Source organism: Syngnathoides biaculeatus, chromosome 14 (genome assembly GCF_019802595.1).
Source record: "Syngnathoides biaculeatus isolate LvHL_M chromosome 14, ASM1980259v1, whole genome shotgun sequence".
NCBI lineage: Eukaryota > Metazoa > Chordata > Actinopteri > Syngnathiformes > Syngnathidae > Syngnathoides > Syngnathoides biaculeatus.
Window position 1 is genome coordinate 13,349,535 of NC_084653.1, and position 17,919 is coordinate 13,367,453.

Below are 17,919 nucleotides of genomic sequence, written 5' to 3' on the forward strand. Positions count from 1 at the left end.
GTATTTGAACACCCTGCTATATTGCAAGTTGTCCCACTTAGAAATCATGGAGGGGTCTGAAATTTTCATCGTAGGTGCACGTCCAATGTGAGATAATCTAAAAAGAAAACTCCAGAAATCACAACGTATGATTTTTTCTAATGATTTATTTGTGTGATACAGCTACAAATAAGTATTTGAACACCTGTCTATCAGCTAGAATTCTGACTCTCAAAGACCTGTTAGTCCGCCTTTAAAAGTCCACCTCCACTTGATGTGTTATACTGAATCAGATGCACCTGTGTGAGGTTGTTAGCTGCATAAAGACACCTATCCACCCCATACAATCGCTAAGACTCAAACTTGTAACATGGCCAAGACCAAAGAGCTGTCCAAAGACACCAGAGACAAAATTGTACAACTCCGCATGGCTGGAAAGGGCTACGAAACAATTGCCAAAAAAGGTCCACTGTTGGAGCAATCATTAGAAAATGGAAGAAGCTAAACATGACGGTCAATCTCAATCAGAGTGGAGCCCCATGCAAGATATCACCTCATGGGGTCTCAAAGATCCTTAGAAAGGTGAGGAATCAGACCAGGACTACGCGACCGGACTTGGTCAATGACCTGAAAAGAGCTTGGACCACCGTTTCCAAGGTGACTGTTGGTAATACACTAAGACGTCATGGTTTGAAATCGTGCATGGCACAGAAGGTTCCCCTGCTTAAACCAGCACATGTCAAGGCCTGTCTTAAGTTTGCCAATGACAATTTGGATGATACAGACGGGTCATGGGAGAAGGTCTTTCAACATGACAATGACCCGAAGCACACAGGAAAACCAAGGAGTGGCTCCGTAAGGAGCATATCAAGGTTCGGACGTTCCCTAGCCTGTCTCCAGACCTAAACCCAATAGAAAATCTTTGGAGGGAGCTGAAACTCAGCGATAACCCAGGAACCTGTCTGATCTCGAGAAGATCTGTGTGAAGGAGTGGGCCAAAATCCCTCCTGCAGTGTGGGCAAACCTGGTGAACAACTACAGGAAACGTTTGACTTCTGTAATTGCAAACAAAGGCTACCATACCAAATATTAACATTGCTTTTCTCAGGTATTCAAATACTTATTTGCAGCTGTACCAAACAAAAAAAATCGTTTAAAAAAATCATACATTGTGATTTCTGGATTTTTCTTTTTTGATTATCTCTCTCACAGTGGACATGCACCTACGGTGAAAATTGCAGATCCCTCCGTGATGTCTAAGTGGGAGAACTTACAATATAGCATGGTGTTCCAATAGTTTTTTTTCACTGTAACATGGGCACGAGAGGCACGTCTTTTAGAATTTGATCTATTTTATTGTTTTTCTTTTGTATATCTGTGACTCAGAAATATGTCTGTCCTATTTACTGCCTGCACTGTCATGATGTCAGTTGACAACAGAAGCATTCTGTAACTAAGTTTAAGTGTTTTGACAGTTTAAGTGACAAATGGTAATTACTAATGGACACAGTAGTCCTGATGGTTTGTTTTATTTTGAGATTCCACTGTATGTAGTTTTCAATGTTAAATGACTACACACTGTCTCTGATGACACCAATTTGCTAATAAAAAGAAGCACCCGTCTGGAATTTGTGATGAGCTGATTCACACAACACTGTATGACACAGGTGGTGAGAGCACAAGGGCAGGTAGGGAGTAGATTGAAAGACTGGGAGACTACAGGAAAAAACAAAATGAAAAATAACTGCCTCAAAACAGAAAACCCTGCTGAAACCAAAACACAGAGGCCAACACATGAAATGGACGGTATGAACATGACCACGCCATGTTTGCTCTGTATTTAACACAACCTTATTGTTAGTGTAATTATGAGTATGCTTCCGCAGCTGACCTGACACAACCCTCCTACCATCATATCCATTTTACGTGCATTAAATTTAGACTCTGCTAAAATAGTTGTCCCAAAGTTGCAGATTGCACTCTGGCCGTGTTCATCTGAATCCTCTTAATCTCTCTCGTCCTGTGTGCACGTGTTTGTGGATCTGGTTTTGGATGGGCAAAGAACTCTGCGGTACTGCAGAGCTCTGCTGAACTCTGCTGCTGTAGTGACTGTTATATTTTATATGCTCCTAGCATTTGTGCAGTTCCTGTGTCTCTATTGTAAAATTATTGTTATTTACTGCTGGAATGAAATTCAGACTTCTGTGAAACCCATTCTGTTACCATACTGTAATCAGCCAAGCATTTATTTTGGTCTTTCATTGCTTTACTTTTTACAGTAATTTAGCATTCAGCATGGGGAAAGGCAAGCAGGGAGAGTTGATGAATGCTTGAAGTAGATGTACCTTTTTTTATCAGCTCGAAGCTAGTTAAAACATGCTCAGATGTGCTTAAAGACATTTTCACACAACTTTATCCATATGCTTTTATTGGTGTGATGCTAAAAATGCAGCGTGAGCACCATGTATCTTTTCCAACTGGAGAGGGTGTAGGGTTAGGGGTGAGGACGAACATCTTGGCGGATATCTAAAGCTAGGTTCTTATGAGGAAAAAAAAATATACCTCTATAAGCCTTCATCTCAACACTGACCTTTTATTTCTTAGCTTCTCTTTCCCCAACCAGGTTATATTACTTTTAGCTCTGGGGAGGGAAAACATTTCTTGCAAGCCACAGAAATGTTGCAAGCGAGTTGATTCTGTGCAAGTCCATTAATGTACATTAATACCCCAAGGTCTGCCTGCCATTGGCTGTTCATTGTTGAATAATGTGATCGCCATGGTGACACATGCTTAGTCCTGTTGAAGGGCAGAATCAAAACCAGTGAGCACTGTACTTTATCAGAGCCTTAACCAGAGAAGATGTCACAAACAATCAACTCTTCTATTTTTCACCCTGTTGCTCAGTCACTATCTTTTGGTCACATCTAATTAATTAATACACTGTTAACCTACAAAAGGACAATAGATGAAGTTGACATTCATACGAGTTTGATGAAAAGTTTAAAAAAGGTAATGCCCTCATGATTAGGTTTATCAATTTGTCTCATCACTAACAGAAGCTTGTATTCATAAAATTTGAACAAATGAAATACAGAACAAATAATGACTTACATCAGAGTCTTGGAAATTCAAAGAAAACCTCCCTATTTATCCCAGCATCAAATGGGCCCGTATGCAAGAGGGGGTTCAGCTCCTTAGCTAAATCTCTGGAGAGGACTGCTAGTGGATGAGCTCACTGAGGCCACAAAAGCAATTGCTGTGCCCCAGTGCTCCCATGCAGGCACACTGACAGCATTCAGCTGCTGAGTGGAAGGCTCGGCTGACCCTCACTCTCTCACTTGCAGTTGGTAAATTAATGTGACACTTCGCGGAAGAGTGTCACCATGGCCGCGCTTAACCACCATGTATTGTATTTCTGTTCATAGTTCTGCAGGTATGAATGAAGGCTGCCGAAGCGGCTGATCAGCTGGATGCGCTGATGGAAAAAAAAATCGTTTTTAGTGTTATACCTCAGTTTGAAATGTGTGGAATTAATCAATGGTCCTGGCTGGAGTTGGGTGAGGATTTAGAGAGGCTTATGAAAGAGAAGACTGGGGGACAATTAAAATGACAAGTAAATGGTAAAGGGTGCAAAGCAGGATAGAACTACTTATGGCCAACACTGATTATTAGAGAAGTTTCACTCTAAAACACTCCAGTGATAAAGCATAATCTTTACTTTTACATGCCCTTTTGAAATGAAACATTCAGAATAATAGAAATGTTTCCATTTGTCAACCATCAAGTAATCTTCCTTGTTAGGCATGATTTTATACAGCCCCAAACAACTCCATCTCCTTTTCTATTTTCTCTTGAAACACACTTTTGATTCATTCTGGCCCTTGTCTGCAAGATATTACATGTAAGAACAGTGCTCAAGTGCAGAAACCATCTACTTTCGTTCACCTAATCCTACAGAACTACATTGTGACTCAGATTTTTATTATAGAGCAGCATTGTGATTAGATTAAACTAAAACAGAATAAATTAGTATGCTGCCTCCAAAGATGACTGCTGATGAATAATTACACTATCTCTACTCACTGCAGTAGTTGTGAATTTGGAGTTCAAGCAAAAGGCATTCATCCATCCATTTTTTTAAAACGTGCATGCCCAGTACGGTCACGTATGTGCTGGAACTGACTTCGGGTGAGAGACAGGGTAAACCAAGGAAAGGTCGTCATCAGATTGCGGGAGACATACTGTATAGACAAACAAACATTCACCAATGGAAAACCTGGTCCAAAGCAGACCTAACATACATAATTTTCATGGGACATACTGTATTTTGGTTGAAGTTTTGGGTCAGTCAACTTAGCAGGCTCCTCTGTATTTTTGCACATTTGCCTGTATGTTGACAGCTGTGTGTTTGAAGTAATGTTGCCTTAACTGCTTCATTCAGATATTAGCCAAAGGAGGCTTCTATCTCCCGCAGGTTGTGTCTGAAAGCACTTTTTTTTAACAATGTGAAGAAACCAGAGTAGCTGGAGAACAGCAAACACAAAAGAAGGCCAGAATCTGGATTCAAACCTCCAATCTCAGAAATGTGAGGAGGCTTTGCTAACCACTCAGTGCCGCCCTTCAACCAAAATATTCAGTAGAAATATGTGTTGTTGTAATACACGTGACTCTGTCCCAGTGGTTATGCTAGAATACAGTATATCTATTATATCTAACACTTCGTGCAAGGCAACTTGGAGTTGAACTTCCACATTCATTACATTGTTCCACACAATCAAAGGCATAATCTGTATTTTATTGTTTTTGGATATTATTTAACAGCCGTTAAGAATATTAAATTGTTACCTGAAACATTGTAAGTAGTTAATACAGGTTTTATAAATGCATCTAATCTCACCTGCTGGACTAGAATATTACACTAGATGGATTTTACTTTCTTTCATTATTTTTGAATAACATCACCAGCTAATTATCCTTTGAACATTAAATCTGGGATAGGATCTGCCTTTAAAGTATGTATATTTGTATATGTGTATTTCATTCAGGAAAACTGCAAAAGCAAAAAAAAAAAAAAAAAAAACACCCTCTCTATTTTAACTTTGTTTTTACATGTACAGTATCTAGTTCATATATTGATTCTTTTGCTTTCTTTTTTTTTCTAAATGTCTTTTCTTTTATCCTGGTTTAAATGAGAATTTCCTTACCATTGGGTTTAGATAAAATCTCAGCAATATTTTGTAATCTTGTGAAATGTACACGGTTTAGATCCTCCCCAGTTATTAAATCACTTGGTCCCATCTATCGGACTTAAGTAGGCTCTACTGTCACAGTGGTTAGTTGACAATGCGCCCCTTTAAGAGCCCTGGTGCAGTGACATACAGATACAAAGAATTCTCAGAGGAAGAACATTTCATCAGATGTCACTGTGACCTTTAATGGAAAGCTGGAGTTTTGTTTGTGCCGTCTTTTCGGGAAACCACTTACAGAGCTCCATGTCTCAAGTCAATCCATGAAGTCCATGACAACGACAATCTATCACAACACACGGACGATAAAGGCCTCTGGATTCAAATAAGGTGACACTGTTTGAAATGACGACTTTCACGGTCCAGCCAAATATTAAAATACTTTTCAGTCATACTTCAGAAGCTTGAGGCGATTATTGCGTGATGTCCTTAAAAACGTCACAGGTCAGGTGAAGATGACTTCAGGCCTTGTCATAAAACACATATGGGAGCTGTATACAAAACTGCATTCAAGTCCTTACTTGCCAACAATCCACAGACATAACGAGATGATAAGCAGGACAAAACATTATAGCTATACTATACTATCGTTATCCACAATGTAGAAAACTCTATACCTTGGAAAGAAAGACCAAGGAAATTGGAGTGAGCCTCATCCTGGGCAATAGTATAAACCTGTGCTGAATCACTGAACACCACAGATGAACTGGAACACCATTTGAGGCATATACAGTGCCTCAACTACAACCAGCTCACTATTAAATATGGGATTCCAGTGGCAAAAAAACAATATGGCTCCTTGGCTCTATTATCCTTTTAAAAAGGTGAAAGTCGAACATCTATTTCTAAATACTTACAATAGCACTGTGTTGCAACTAGTTAGAGCGTTGGCCTCACAGTTCTGGGGACCGAGGTTCAAATCCCGGCCCTCGGCTGTGCGGAGTTTGCACGTTCTCCCCGTGCCTGCGTGGGTTTTCTCTCGGCACTCCGGTTTCCTCCCATATCCCAAAAACATGCATTAATTGGACACTCTAAATTGCTCCTAGGAATTATTGTGAATGCGACTGTTGTCTGTTACTATGTGGCCTGCGATTGGCTGGTAACCAGTACATGGTGTACCCTGCCTCCTGCCCCATGATAGCATTCCCGCGAATCTTTGGGGATAAGTAGATCAGAAAATTGATAGATAAATACCTGCAGTATAATAAAGAGAATGGTCAACAGAGAATTTATGACAAGAAACTAACTCAATTGGTGAGCAATGTAAAAGAAAAAAAAGAGCTATTTTTGCACGTCTATTTCAAATCTTCAAGTAGCCACTTACAGTATTTTGATCTGCAATGACCAGCATTAATTAGATGTAAGTAACCATTGAAAATGGGAAGCACCTGTGTGTTCAGCTATAAATAAAATAGCCCATATGTTACTGATTAATAATGCAGATTACAATCTTCTGCATGCTAGTTTTGGTGCATGCAGACTCCACACACATAAAGTTTTCTCCAAGATGAATTCATTTAGCAAAATTGCCTACAAGGCCTCAAGAATATTTGGGATTTTGCTTTGGTCCTATCCCATAGTGGCAGCATATAACTACAACACCTATATTTTAGTGAACCAAGGCATCATGAAGCAAAGATAGTTTTTCCTCATACATATAGTTCAATCGAGAAAAAAAGGTGGGGCCAGGCAGGGGGTGAAATATGAGAATTGAAGCCCAGGAGCACACGATGTTGGTACTTACCCTGTTTCATCATGCTCACCATATTCAATGGCAATAAAATTATATATAACTGTCTGCACTACTACAGAAGTACAATAAAATACTTTCTACAGTACTGTCAAGAACACATAGTTTTGGGGCGAAGGTATGCTTCAAAAATAAAATTTGGGATTATAATCCCTGATATCCAAAACATTTCCAGTCTTTATTTTAGTATGCAACTAATAGCTTCACTCAATAAGTAGTTACTAATGCTGACTCTTTTGCTTTTTATGATGCCATCATAGAAGGCTTCCAGTGAAACGTAATGTTTATCATTAAACATTAGTCATTTACCCCACCCAAACACTTAACAGGTGGAAAGGTGGCTCAGATGTATAGCATTGGCCTCACAGTTCTGCGGACCCGGGTTGAATCCTGGCCCCTCCTGTGTGGAGTTGTTCTGAATGTTTTTTTCAACCATTGTTCCTGTTTGGTAATACAAAAATGCTAATAATATCTCAATGTTATCATTTATGATATGACACTTTGAAATTTTGGCAAAGATTTTCACAAGAATCATGGAAGTTGACACATGATTTGCGTTCATGGCCTTGACTTTGACACGAGTGGTGCACAACATCATCAGTAATGACCTCCCTACACAGGCAGTGTGTGGGGCTGTGTAAGCTTCTTTTGCTTACAGATGTGAAATGCAATTTGTTCCTCACTGCCTCGTGAGCGCCATCATATGGTAGCCTACATTCACGCTAAAACAAGTGCAGGCATGCATGCTAACAGTGTAACTAATCTGTTTAAACGTACTTTATTGGACAAGTGACACAATTTTTTGCATTTGCAAATGTTGGAATTCAGTGTGCACATAAGGTGCACCACAATGTAAGGTGCCATGTTTAATGTGGTGCCTTGTCTATTTAGAAGAGAATTTAGACCTCTACGATCGTAGAAAAAAAAACAGAGCAAAATCCCCAAATATCCGGGGCAATAAACGGTAAACCGCCAATGGGCAAGGGCACACTGTATAGCCATAGGTCTGCATTCTACTTTCCTTGAGTAGCCAAGATGCGCACACCAGGACAAGCACATTGTCCATTTGATGGAAGCAAAAATATGTGAAAAGAGTTTCATTCTTTACATTCTATTTAATTTCATCATTACGTTTTGTTTTTATACATAACAATGTCATACAGTGCTATTTTTCTTACTAAAAAACATTTTAAAACCATTTGCTGTTTTCATGGGAGGGTGGAGTGGATTAGTAGAATTTCTATTCCTTTCAAAGGAGGAAAGTGGATTTGAGATACCAATGTTTTTAGTTATGAGGGTGGTCACCCAATGTGTTAAACTCAAGGCACCGAACCGTTAGTATGCTGCAAAAATCCATAAAAGAAATACCACTTAAAATTTTGTGACACGAGGAGCCAATGATGAACCATGATGAACTGCTACATAGCAGCAACCAAATAATTAAATAATGATAACAAACACATTTAAAGCCTTCATCAATTTCAGTATGTACAGCTGTACATTCAAAAACTAGGTTTTTGTACATAAACCGAAAGTTAAAACTGCATTGTCTTCGTTAATTGCTTTAGGGTAGAACATATTTTATAGAGAACACATTTTATATTAATTACAATTCATCACAACTGAAACTTAACACAGCCCATAATAATTGTGTCTAAATGAATCCGTCTTCGCATGTCCTTCATTTCCTCCCTAAGGACTTTGTCGCACAGTGTAAAATTTGAGGTGTGACTTGTGAAGGTACCCTAGAGGGCAATGCTGCATAACTATGACATCAGCCCATAAACCCTTGGTACACATACACACACAAAGAGAGGAACACACAAACCCACACACACATGAACTGTCACATGTTTAGTGGCCTGTTCGCTTTAAGAGCTTATATGTCTTCATGCCATTTTTAAAAATGCCAAGAAGAGGTAAAAAGCTTAAGGACTCTTAGGACCACATAAGAGTGACCTAAGGAAAACCTTATAATTGCAACGTATGGAATTTCAAATGATTTGTAGGAAAAATAAGCAGAAAAAAATGTGCGCAAAAGGGATGGTGAATGAGTGCTCTGTTTGCTATGTTTTCACTAACAGTGTTATTTTTTTTAGTCTAACTTTTCACTACGACCTCAAGCTGTCAGTCTTCTGTCATACTCAGCATGTCAAGCCGGTTCCTCATGTGGATTAAGATGACCAGTGTGATATATTATGTGGAGCTGTAAAATACCCCGCGGCAGTCCTCTAATTCGCTTACTTACAAAATCAAACAATCATCCAATATTCAATTGAGAATGATAGCCTCTCAGAATGTGGCCATTACTGGACTCTCCTCTCCTCTGATGATGAGGAGGAAAACCATGACCGCTTGGCGATGACTTGACTCGAGCTTTACGGGCAGTAGACATCCATACATGAGTTGCTGTTTTTTTCTAAATATGTTAAAATAGCAAATAAACCCCAAGGTAAACACAGTAACACCAAAAATAGAGGGAAGCGTCAGGGGAGACCACTGGGGTGGGGGGTGGCGGTGGGGGGTGAGGGGTGGAAGGAATATCAACTGTCACAGCTGTATGGATGTGGAGCACTCTGCCATAAAAAGGACATTCTGAGGCAGGAATGCAGAACAGATCAGTCATACAGTGGTTTGCAGTAAGTCAAGGAACAAAACACAACAGATGCATAATCCTTATGCTGCACTACTGGGCAATACCACAACTAAAATCCTGACTCGGTTTGCATCTGCATGTCTGTTTTTTTTCCTATCCTGTCACATTTGTTTTTTATTGTTTAAGAAGTTCCAACATACTTCCATTTCACCCAAATGTCATATCACAGCTACACTTGAATGCACCCATGAGACAAGCACAGCTCTACTTCAGTGCCAAAAAGAGCAAGGTTATTAGGCTACTGGGTCTCATGTTGTGTTTTTAACCAAGCAGCACAGTTGAGTTTGGGGCATTTTAGAGAACCCCTGCTATACTGCAGTTTATCAATAGCACCCAACCTATATAGCAAAATTTTAAGCGATTAGTTCAAGCTTTAAGCAAAATACAAAACAAAATGTGCATGTGAGGTTCTGGTATTATTTTTGTCCACTTGAAGTTGCCAACCTCAACTTCTATGCAGTAGTATCTGTGACTTTGAATTTGCATGGCATAGATTGGTTTGTTGAGTCTGCATGTGACTTACTCAGCACATATCAGCGGCTGGTGAAGAAATGTGCTTATCCATATTTGTTTTCCCATCGTTTGTTCAATAAGGTGATGGAAACTGCACCAGCAGATGTGTCTATCCTTGCACAACTGTGGAGTAATTATAATTCCCTATAATTAGCATTGGTAGGTTATATTAAATTATCTAATGTGTTTATGTTAGCTCGTGTCGCATATCGTACCGTATTTTTCAGACTATAAGTCACAGTTTTTTTTCATAGTTTGGCCGGGGGTGCGACTGATTCTCCAGAGCGATTTATATGTTAAATTATTAACACATTATTACATACATCCATCCATCCATTTTTTGAGTCGCTTATCGGTTATTTTCACACTGACAACAGCTAGAGGGCACTCTAGGCCGGTGTATCTGTAACTTATAACAACTGAGAAGGACTGAACAAAAATGCCATTGAAGAGAAAATCATATTCTGCAGATTATTTTAAATAACATTGTTATGATGTTGCAAACCAATGATGACAAAAGCACTTAGCATGAATGCAACTTGTCATACGTCATTAGATTAAGTTGAGACTTCCATCCGTTTATCGTGAACGTACTTTAATTTGATTTGCCATCATGATGGTACGATGGTGAATGGTTCTCGCTAACAAAGGCGTGTCTTTTATTCGTTTGATTATCTTGTTTTTATATGAAGTTGGCAAAATGTTTATTGGGAACATTGAGGACGAATGCTATAGAATACTTCCCATCTGTGAATGACAGACAGCAGAACCCTCCCTCGCCACAAAGGCTGTCCATTCTTGTTGAAAACTTCGGTATTCGTCATATTTCTTTCTTTGAGCGACCTTTGTCCAAAGCGTTTCCATAATTATGTAGTTGTTCCGACACCATCGGCGTTCGACTCGAAGCCTGTGGACTACGGCGACCTCACTCGGACAAAATGTCTCTCCATCATTTCGAATGTTGAATGGAAAGAAGTAAATGTGATGCTTCCTCCTAAATAGAAAAATAAAAATAGTTTTACCTGCAACAGAGTTGGGCCTGGGCATCATCAGAAAAGAAGACATCTGTTGTGAGTATTGATTTGGTCCCTCAGACATGTGGCATGATGGTTGTGGAGGTCCAACTGCTGCTGCCGACACGCTACTGTGCTGATGCAGCTGCTGATCTGTCTTAGCAGCATTGTCGGCACCGTTGGAGTCTTCCTCTGCCACAGGAGAGCAGGTGTCACCCCGCATGGTCTGCGCCAGGCCATGGCGACCTCTTAGGCTTCCATCCTTGCTCCACTCCAGGCTGGAACCGCTGCGGTCATCATTTTCTGAAGAACTGGTGATGGTAGCTGAGATTGGGCAGACGTAGAGAAGAAACTGTGTATGTGTACATGCTGGTAAAACATTCTTTTCCAAAAATGATTTTGTATTTTTTCAAAAATTATCAATAGAGTGATCCAATCAACTACAAGAAAGAATGGATGTACAGGGGTGCCTTGAGCTACAAATTTCATTTGTTCCATGACCACACCAGTAACTCATACCACAAATCATCTTTCCCTATTGAAATTAATGTTAAGACCATTTTTATGTTCAGGTCTCCCCAAAACAACAACAGAAAATTTTGGTACAGTTGTTTATGAAAACGAACAATATAATATTGTCTTCTTCCTCTTCTTTTCCTTTCAGCTTCTCCCATTAGTGGTCGCCACAGCAGATGCAGTGACACTATATTTATCCGGGCTTGGGACTGACCTACAGTTTGCCCTGGCTTGTGCCCCCCAAAAGAGTTGCATTAAATGCTATAATTTTGTACTTCATAAATAAACATATATTGATGACACAATTAAAATTCATTAAAGTTAAGTTTTTGCCACTTTTTTTTATAACCGCAATAATAATAGTTGCTTTCGCTGAGAATAAAGAATACTTCCCTCCGAGTACAGAATCTTTTTTTTGTCTTTGTGTTGCACCACTGTTTGTGTTCAAGTATCCATTGCTTAAAGGGCTTTTAGACCGAGACATAAACGCTATTCGTAACCCTCGTTCTTCGTATTTTGCTTTGTTAGCAAGCTAAATAGACTTTACTACTGTTTGTGATTGTATTAAATACACAACATGTAATTGTCTTGGTTTATTGTATAGTTTTACAATACACTTCAACTAGGGGTGGTAATAAATAGCTTGAAGCCTCTTTTTTGAAGAATTGGTCACAAACTTCCAAATTGTTGTTTGTGGTGAAATGAGTAGATTTCACTTCCACCTTTCAACACCCGTATTTCCAAATTTTGCTTGCAAGTCAATGCATAAAACAGGCATGTCACTTGTTCCAGAATGCAGTCCTGTACTTTAAAATGGGAGAATATTTCTGTTATAAACGCCTGCTTCAATGACATTGTTCTAGTGAGCAAAATAATGCTGCCTGGAGGAGTTTTGCAATAGTGGAGATCATCGTAGATCTAGTGCAACTTCCCATAGCTTATGTCACATTGTTCTACTGTGCACAGACAGGTCATGAAAAGAAATCCTTTAATCTTCAAAGTCCAGCCTAGCCTTCCACACTATCCAAATTCTGAGGTAAGGGAACATATTAATACGAGGACAGGAAACTAGTCACATCGACATCAATACAAAAGGGTGGTGACTAAAGTGTATGTCACTGCGTTACTCTTTGATTATACAAACTACATCAATAATTTCACCATTTTGATATAGTTGGGGTCAGTTGTAAATGTCCCACTTCAGTTGTCTCAATATGAAACAGAGCAAACTCTATTTCAAAGTCTCTGTAATTCCACCAAGGAGATTTAACACAGCAAAGTCGGATTAATGTGCTTTTGAAATGCAGAGTAGAAAATCAAAAGGGTAAGAACCGGTAATTGCAAGAATGAAGAATCTGACTACTACAAACAACCTAGCATTGTTTTGTTTTCCCATGTTCTGGTCTCATTATGGAGATAGATGTTGTTCAGAAATGTCATAACAATTCTTTCACCAGTTTGAACAAAAATTGAAGAAGCTATATGCACACAAACTATAAATGTTAGCGGACAACATGTCTCTTCCTAGTCAGTTGCCATGACTGGTATGTATTATATGGCAGCAACCATAAATTATTTATCAGCCTGCTATGAATTGCTCTGGGGAGACAGGATGACAGACTCATGCTAATTGTGCTCTTTGAAGACTGTAGACACTGCACTGTTGAAAATCCAAACTGTTGTGTTTTGTCGTTTGTTCTGGCGGACCATCATCTCTTTTGTGCACTCATCTTAGTAAAATTGGTACTGGGCATCCCGTGATGTGGTCCTAAAGTTTTCTAGTGATTGCTCCACCTTAGTATTCAACATGTAGTTTCACAATAAATGAAACCTCAACAGCAAGTGTAGAAGCAGAGTGATAATCGCAAGTAGTATCTCTCTGAATGCAATACACCGCATAAAAACAAGACTCAAAGGTCGACGGCCTTAAATTGTCAGAGTTTTAAGTCTCCAACACATTGGACAAATCACTGACAAGAATGACAATTTTGTTGTTGCTTATTGCTATTACACATATACTAACCATCATTTTTTTCAGCAAGTCTATCAACTCTATTTTCTGGCTCTCACTGTCAAAGATATTTCCAGAATACAAAGGAGATCGTCTTACCTATGATTCCACTGTCCTTACTCTCGAGTGTGGAGCTCGGGCTGGTGATGGTCCCGCAAGGGCTGGTGCGGCTTAGAGCGGGTCTGCTCGTGGTGCTGTTGAGTGTGGAACACGGGCTGTCGGTGCAGGGTGACGCAGTGCTGCTGGTCAGTGTAGAGCATGGGCTGTTACCCTTGTTTGTCATAGAGCACATGAGGTTGATGGTTAAACAGGGAATGTGTCCAGCAAATTCACCAGGCGGCACGAAGTACTGGCACATTTTTACGAGTACGAGTAAAAACATACGATATTGGCACTGACGTATCCTTCCACTTTAGAATGATATTTCTTGCAATGTACATTGTTTTGTTTTCATTTTTTTCATGTCTTTTTGTTTTAAATGTTTATAAAATATTTTTCTTTGTTTGTAAAGAATGCTCATGTAAAACATAGTGAGTTACTTTATGTATGAAATGTGGTGTATAAATATATTAGCTTTTTTTATATATAGACCAAGGTGTGTCAAGTATTAACACAGACATCATCCAAATGTGTCTGTTCAGTGATTGAAGGAGAGGAGGTGATTGGATCTGTGAGATAGGCAAGAGTAACTACAGCATTAATTAATAAATCAATTTTAAAAAGACCTTAGCATGCAGCTTTGCGACAGGGCTAACCCACAATTAATACTTACAGTGACTAAAGCCATGCACCCCTATGCAGTACTGGAGGATGCAGCATAATGATTTGGTGCAGAAGAAAATGAACAGACCAGCACTTACATATTCCTGCTTCACTTAATATCCAACAGAAATGATGGTGCTATTTCACAATATATGAAAAAGTCTGGTTAACAACAATATAGATGTTAAAGAGAAGCACTATTCTGTCCTTTACTGATTCAAACGCATACAAAAACATTCATCCATCCATCCATCCATCCATTTTCTTGGCCACCTATCCTCACAAGGGTCGTGGGAGTGCTGGAGCCTATCCCAGATGTCAACGGGCAGGAGGCAGGGTACACCCTGAACTGGTTGCCAGACAATCGCAGCGCACATACAGACAAACAGCCATACTCACAATCACACCTAGGGGCAATTTAGTGTCCAATTAATGTTGCATGTTTTTGTGATGTGGGAGAAAACCCACGCAGGCACGGGGAGAACATGTAAACTCCACACAGGGAGAGGGCCGTGATTGAACCCAGGTCCTCAGAACTATGAGGCCAACGCTTTCCAGCTGCGCCACCGTGCCACCGCATAAAAAAAACATATGTCGGTTATTATGTATATCCAATAGCAGTATTTCGACAGTTTGCGATGTAGTTACGCTCCAATGAGATAGCCGTATTTGTATTTACTGTAAGTTAAAAGACACTACTGTATTGTCCATCACTAATGCAGAAAATACATAATTACAGTCAATATTTGCGTCAAAAAGGATTACATAAAATGAGGAAACTAAGGATTGTGGTAACCGAGCATGCCTTAATGTCATTTGTCAGGACTGGCAAACTAACCAAAAGGTCAGTTCAGATGGAACCAATGACAAAGATTTAACGGTTAGGGCCCATATGGACATCTGTTACAGCCATACAAAATCTGAATATGATTCAAATAAAACTTTGATATGAGAAAAAAAAAATCTTAAGCAGATCCAAATGTATCCCTTGAGTTCACCAGGCTGGATAAATACCAAATTTTGGTGAATCATTCCACAGCTGCTAATTCTCCACTAATAAGCGCTGTCAGTCAAAACCCAATTTGGAGGCTTAATTGAAGATGAGTGGTGAATGATAATAACGGTCTATAATGAACTTCATTACTGATTGAGATCATGCAGGAACAACACACAAATGCTTGACAAAAGACAACACACTTGCATCCTGGGTGAATCAAAATACGTCCTGGGAAAACTGCACGTGTTTTTAAAAATATCTGTTTTGTAGTACAAATGGCACATTGCCCAGGCCACTGAGCATGTGTGACAACCATACAGCAGCTGCATGACAACCATAACAATCTGAATCGAAACAGGTTATCCAGTTCAACCTCTGCCTTTGACAAGTATTGTAAATCTTTACAAAACACTGTATGCTTGAAAGAACGTCCTAACCACAAACACATTTAAAATGGGCAACGATCCGCATCCAACCATCCATCTATTTTCTATAGCCTTTGTCCTCATGAGGGTCCTGGCTGATTTGGGCAAGAGGTGGCATTCACCCTTGACTGGTTGCCAGCCAATCGGCGGACACAACACCAAACTGATAACTAAACCTAATCAAAATGAACTAGACAACTGTTTCTGGGTATCTTTGGCATTTTGCATCAAATGGCCACTTGATGCTGATTTTGAATATGACGGCAGGCCAATGAAAAGCATACATCTCCCAAATTTTGTGAGTTACCTTTTAACTGAAAATCAACAATTATTACCATTACTATACTGCTATGTACAGTAAATCTGTTCACAGCAATTTCATTGCATTGTATGTGTAGTTTAAGTGTCATGTTTTGATCTTTAAAATTACTTCTAGAACTATCAGTTAAGGGATGACAGAATGAAAAATATTTGAAGCTCCTGTTACCATGGCAGTGCTGTAAAATAATTCTGATGCTGATGAGGGGATATATCTTAACTTCCCTTAGCTGATGTCACGTAATTGAGACAAATTCAAGCACTAACAATGTATTGAAGCAATGCTGCTCAAACCATCAGGAAACAGTGGTCCGTGACAATTTGAGTGTTTAAAAAAAATGGGGCAGGGGGGTGACGGAGAAGTACAGTGATGCCTCGGGATACAAATGATCCATATGATGAGTTTTAAGGAGTTTAAAAAGTTGTCATTCCTTCATTTTTCTTTGGAGTTGTTTGCAAAAAAATTCAGATACCAGTGCTGTATGGGGGTAGTGAACTCAAATAAAATAATGCACATTTGTCCAAAAAAAGGCTTCATGTTGTATATTGCCACTCTCAGTTGAAGCCAAATTAAACATTAAAAAAAATGAGAATTACAAATTGCAAATATAAAACACTCACATAGCTTCAGCTAACAAGACTATTTGGCTTAAAGCTAACAGACAATGCCAAACAACATTGACTAGCATTACTGTTGCAAATTTATAATCCTTTATGCAACATATATTTGAATACAAAGTGTTTAGCAACACATGTCCAAGGGAATATAACATAAATACAATATAACGCTCAAAGGCATATATTCAATATCTTTAACAACGAATGACTAATACCAGTACTACTGCAGTGTACTCAAGAGAGACCATCTCTGTCAATTTGTATGTCTGGACAGTGTTCCCCCGTTACGTTCCTACACCCCCGCGAATAACAAAAATCCACAAATAATGACTTATAATAAATAATGACTCACCGAATAACCGACACAAAACATGCACTTTAAACACTATTTACATGCTCCCAGCATGCTTTGTGGCATGTTGGTGCGACACCAAGGACCTCCATAGTGACGCAAAGCATACTGGGCGCATGTAAATAGTGTTTAAAGTACATGTTTTGTGTCAATTGTTTCATGAGTCATTCTTTTATTTGATTTATTATTTGTTAGTTATGCTACTCTGCTTGCTGTGTTAATTTTAGTTTCAATATGGCACTGTGAGTGTATACAACATCGTCAGTAATGATCTGCTTGCAGAGACAGGGAGGGGCGCAATGTAAGTTTCTTCTGTTTACAGATGTAAAATGCAATTCTTCCTCCTGCCTTGTGAGTGCCATCATATGGTAGCTTACATACACGCTAAAACATGTGCTGGTATCCATGTTAACAGTGTAACCAGTGTGTTTAAGGGTACTTTGTTGGAAAAGTCACACAATGCTTGCAAATATCAAACCTCAGCGTACACATAAGTTGCGACGGATTGTATGGTGCCATGTCTAATGTGGCACGTTGTCTATTTAGAAAATCATTCAAGACCTTTATGATCGTGAAAGTATGGTATATTTTTAAAAAAAAACTTGGGAGAACAAAATCTGCAAATAAGCAGGTCCGGGAAGGGCACACTGAGTTATACTACCCCCCAGGTAACCATTCTGTGCACACCAGAAGGTGCAGCACAATGTCCATTAAATTGAGGCACAGAATGTGTCATTAACTTTAACTAAATGTATTTAATTTC

The 17,919-nt window shown here is 39.2% G+C and overlaps 1 protein-coding gene across 6 annotated transcripts in view; it reads right to left on the reverse strand.

Annotated features, from left to right (window-relative positions):
• The window catches only part of tanc1b (tetratricopeptide repeat, ankyrin repeat and coiled-coil containing 1b), a 129,012-nt gene that overhangs the window by 39,909 nt on the left and 71,184 nt on the right, over positions 1 to 17,919 (reverse strand). For all 6 annotated transcript variants that reach the window (XM_061841730.1, XM_061841731.1, XM_061841729.1 and 3 more), the window contains 2 exons: positions 13,784 to 13,955; positions 11,167 to 11,481 (listed from right to left, as the gene is read on the reverse strand). In XM_061841730.1, coding sequence (XP_061697714.1) covers positions 11,167 to 11,481; positions 13,784 to 13,955 — 487 coding nt within the window. The remainder of the gene's footprint in view (positions 1 to 11,166; positions 11,482 to 13,783; positions 13,956 to 17,919) is intronic.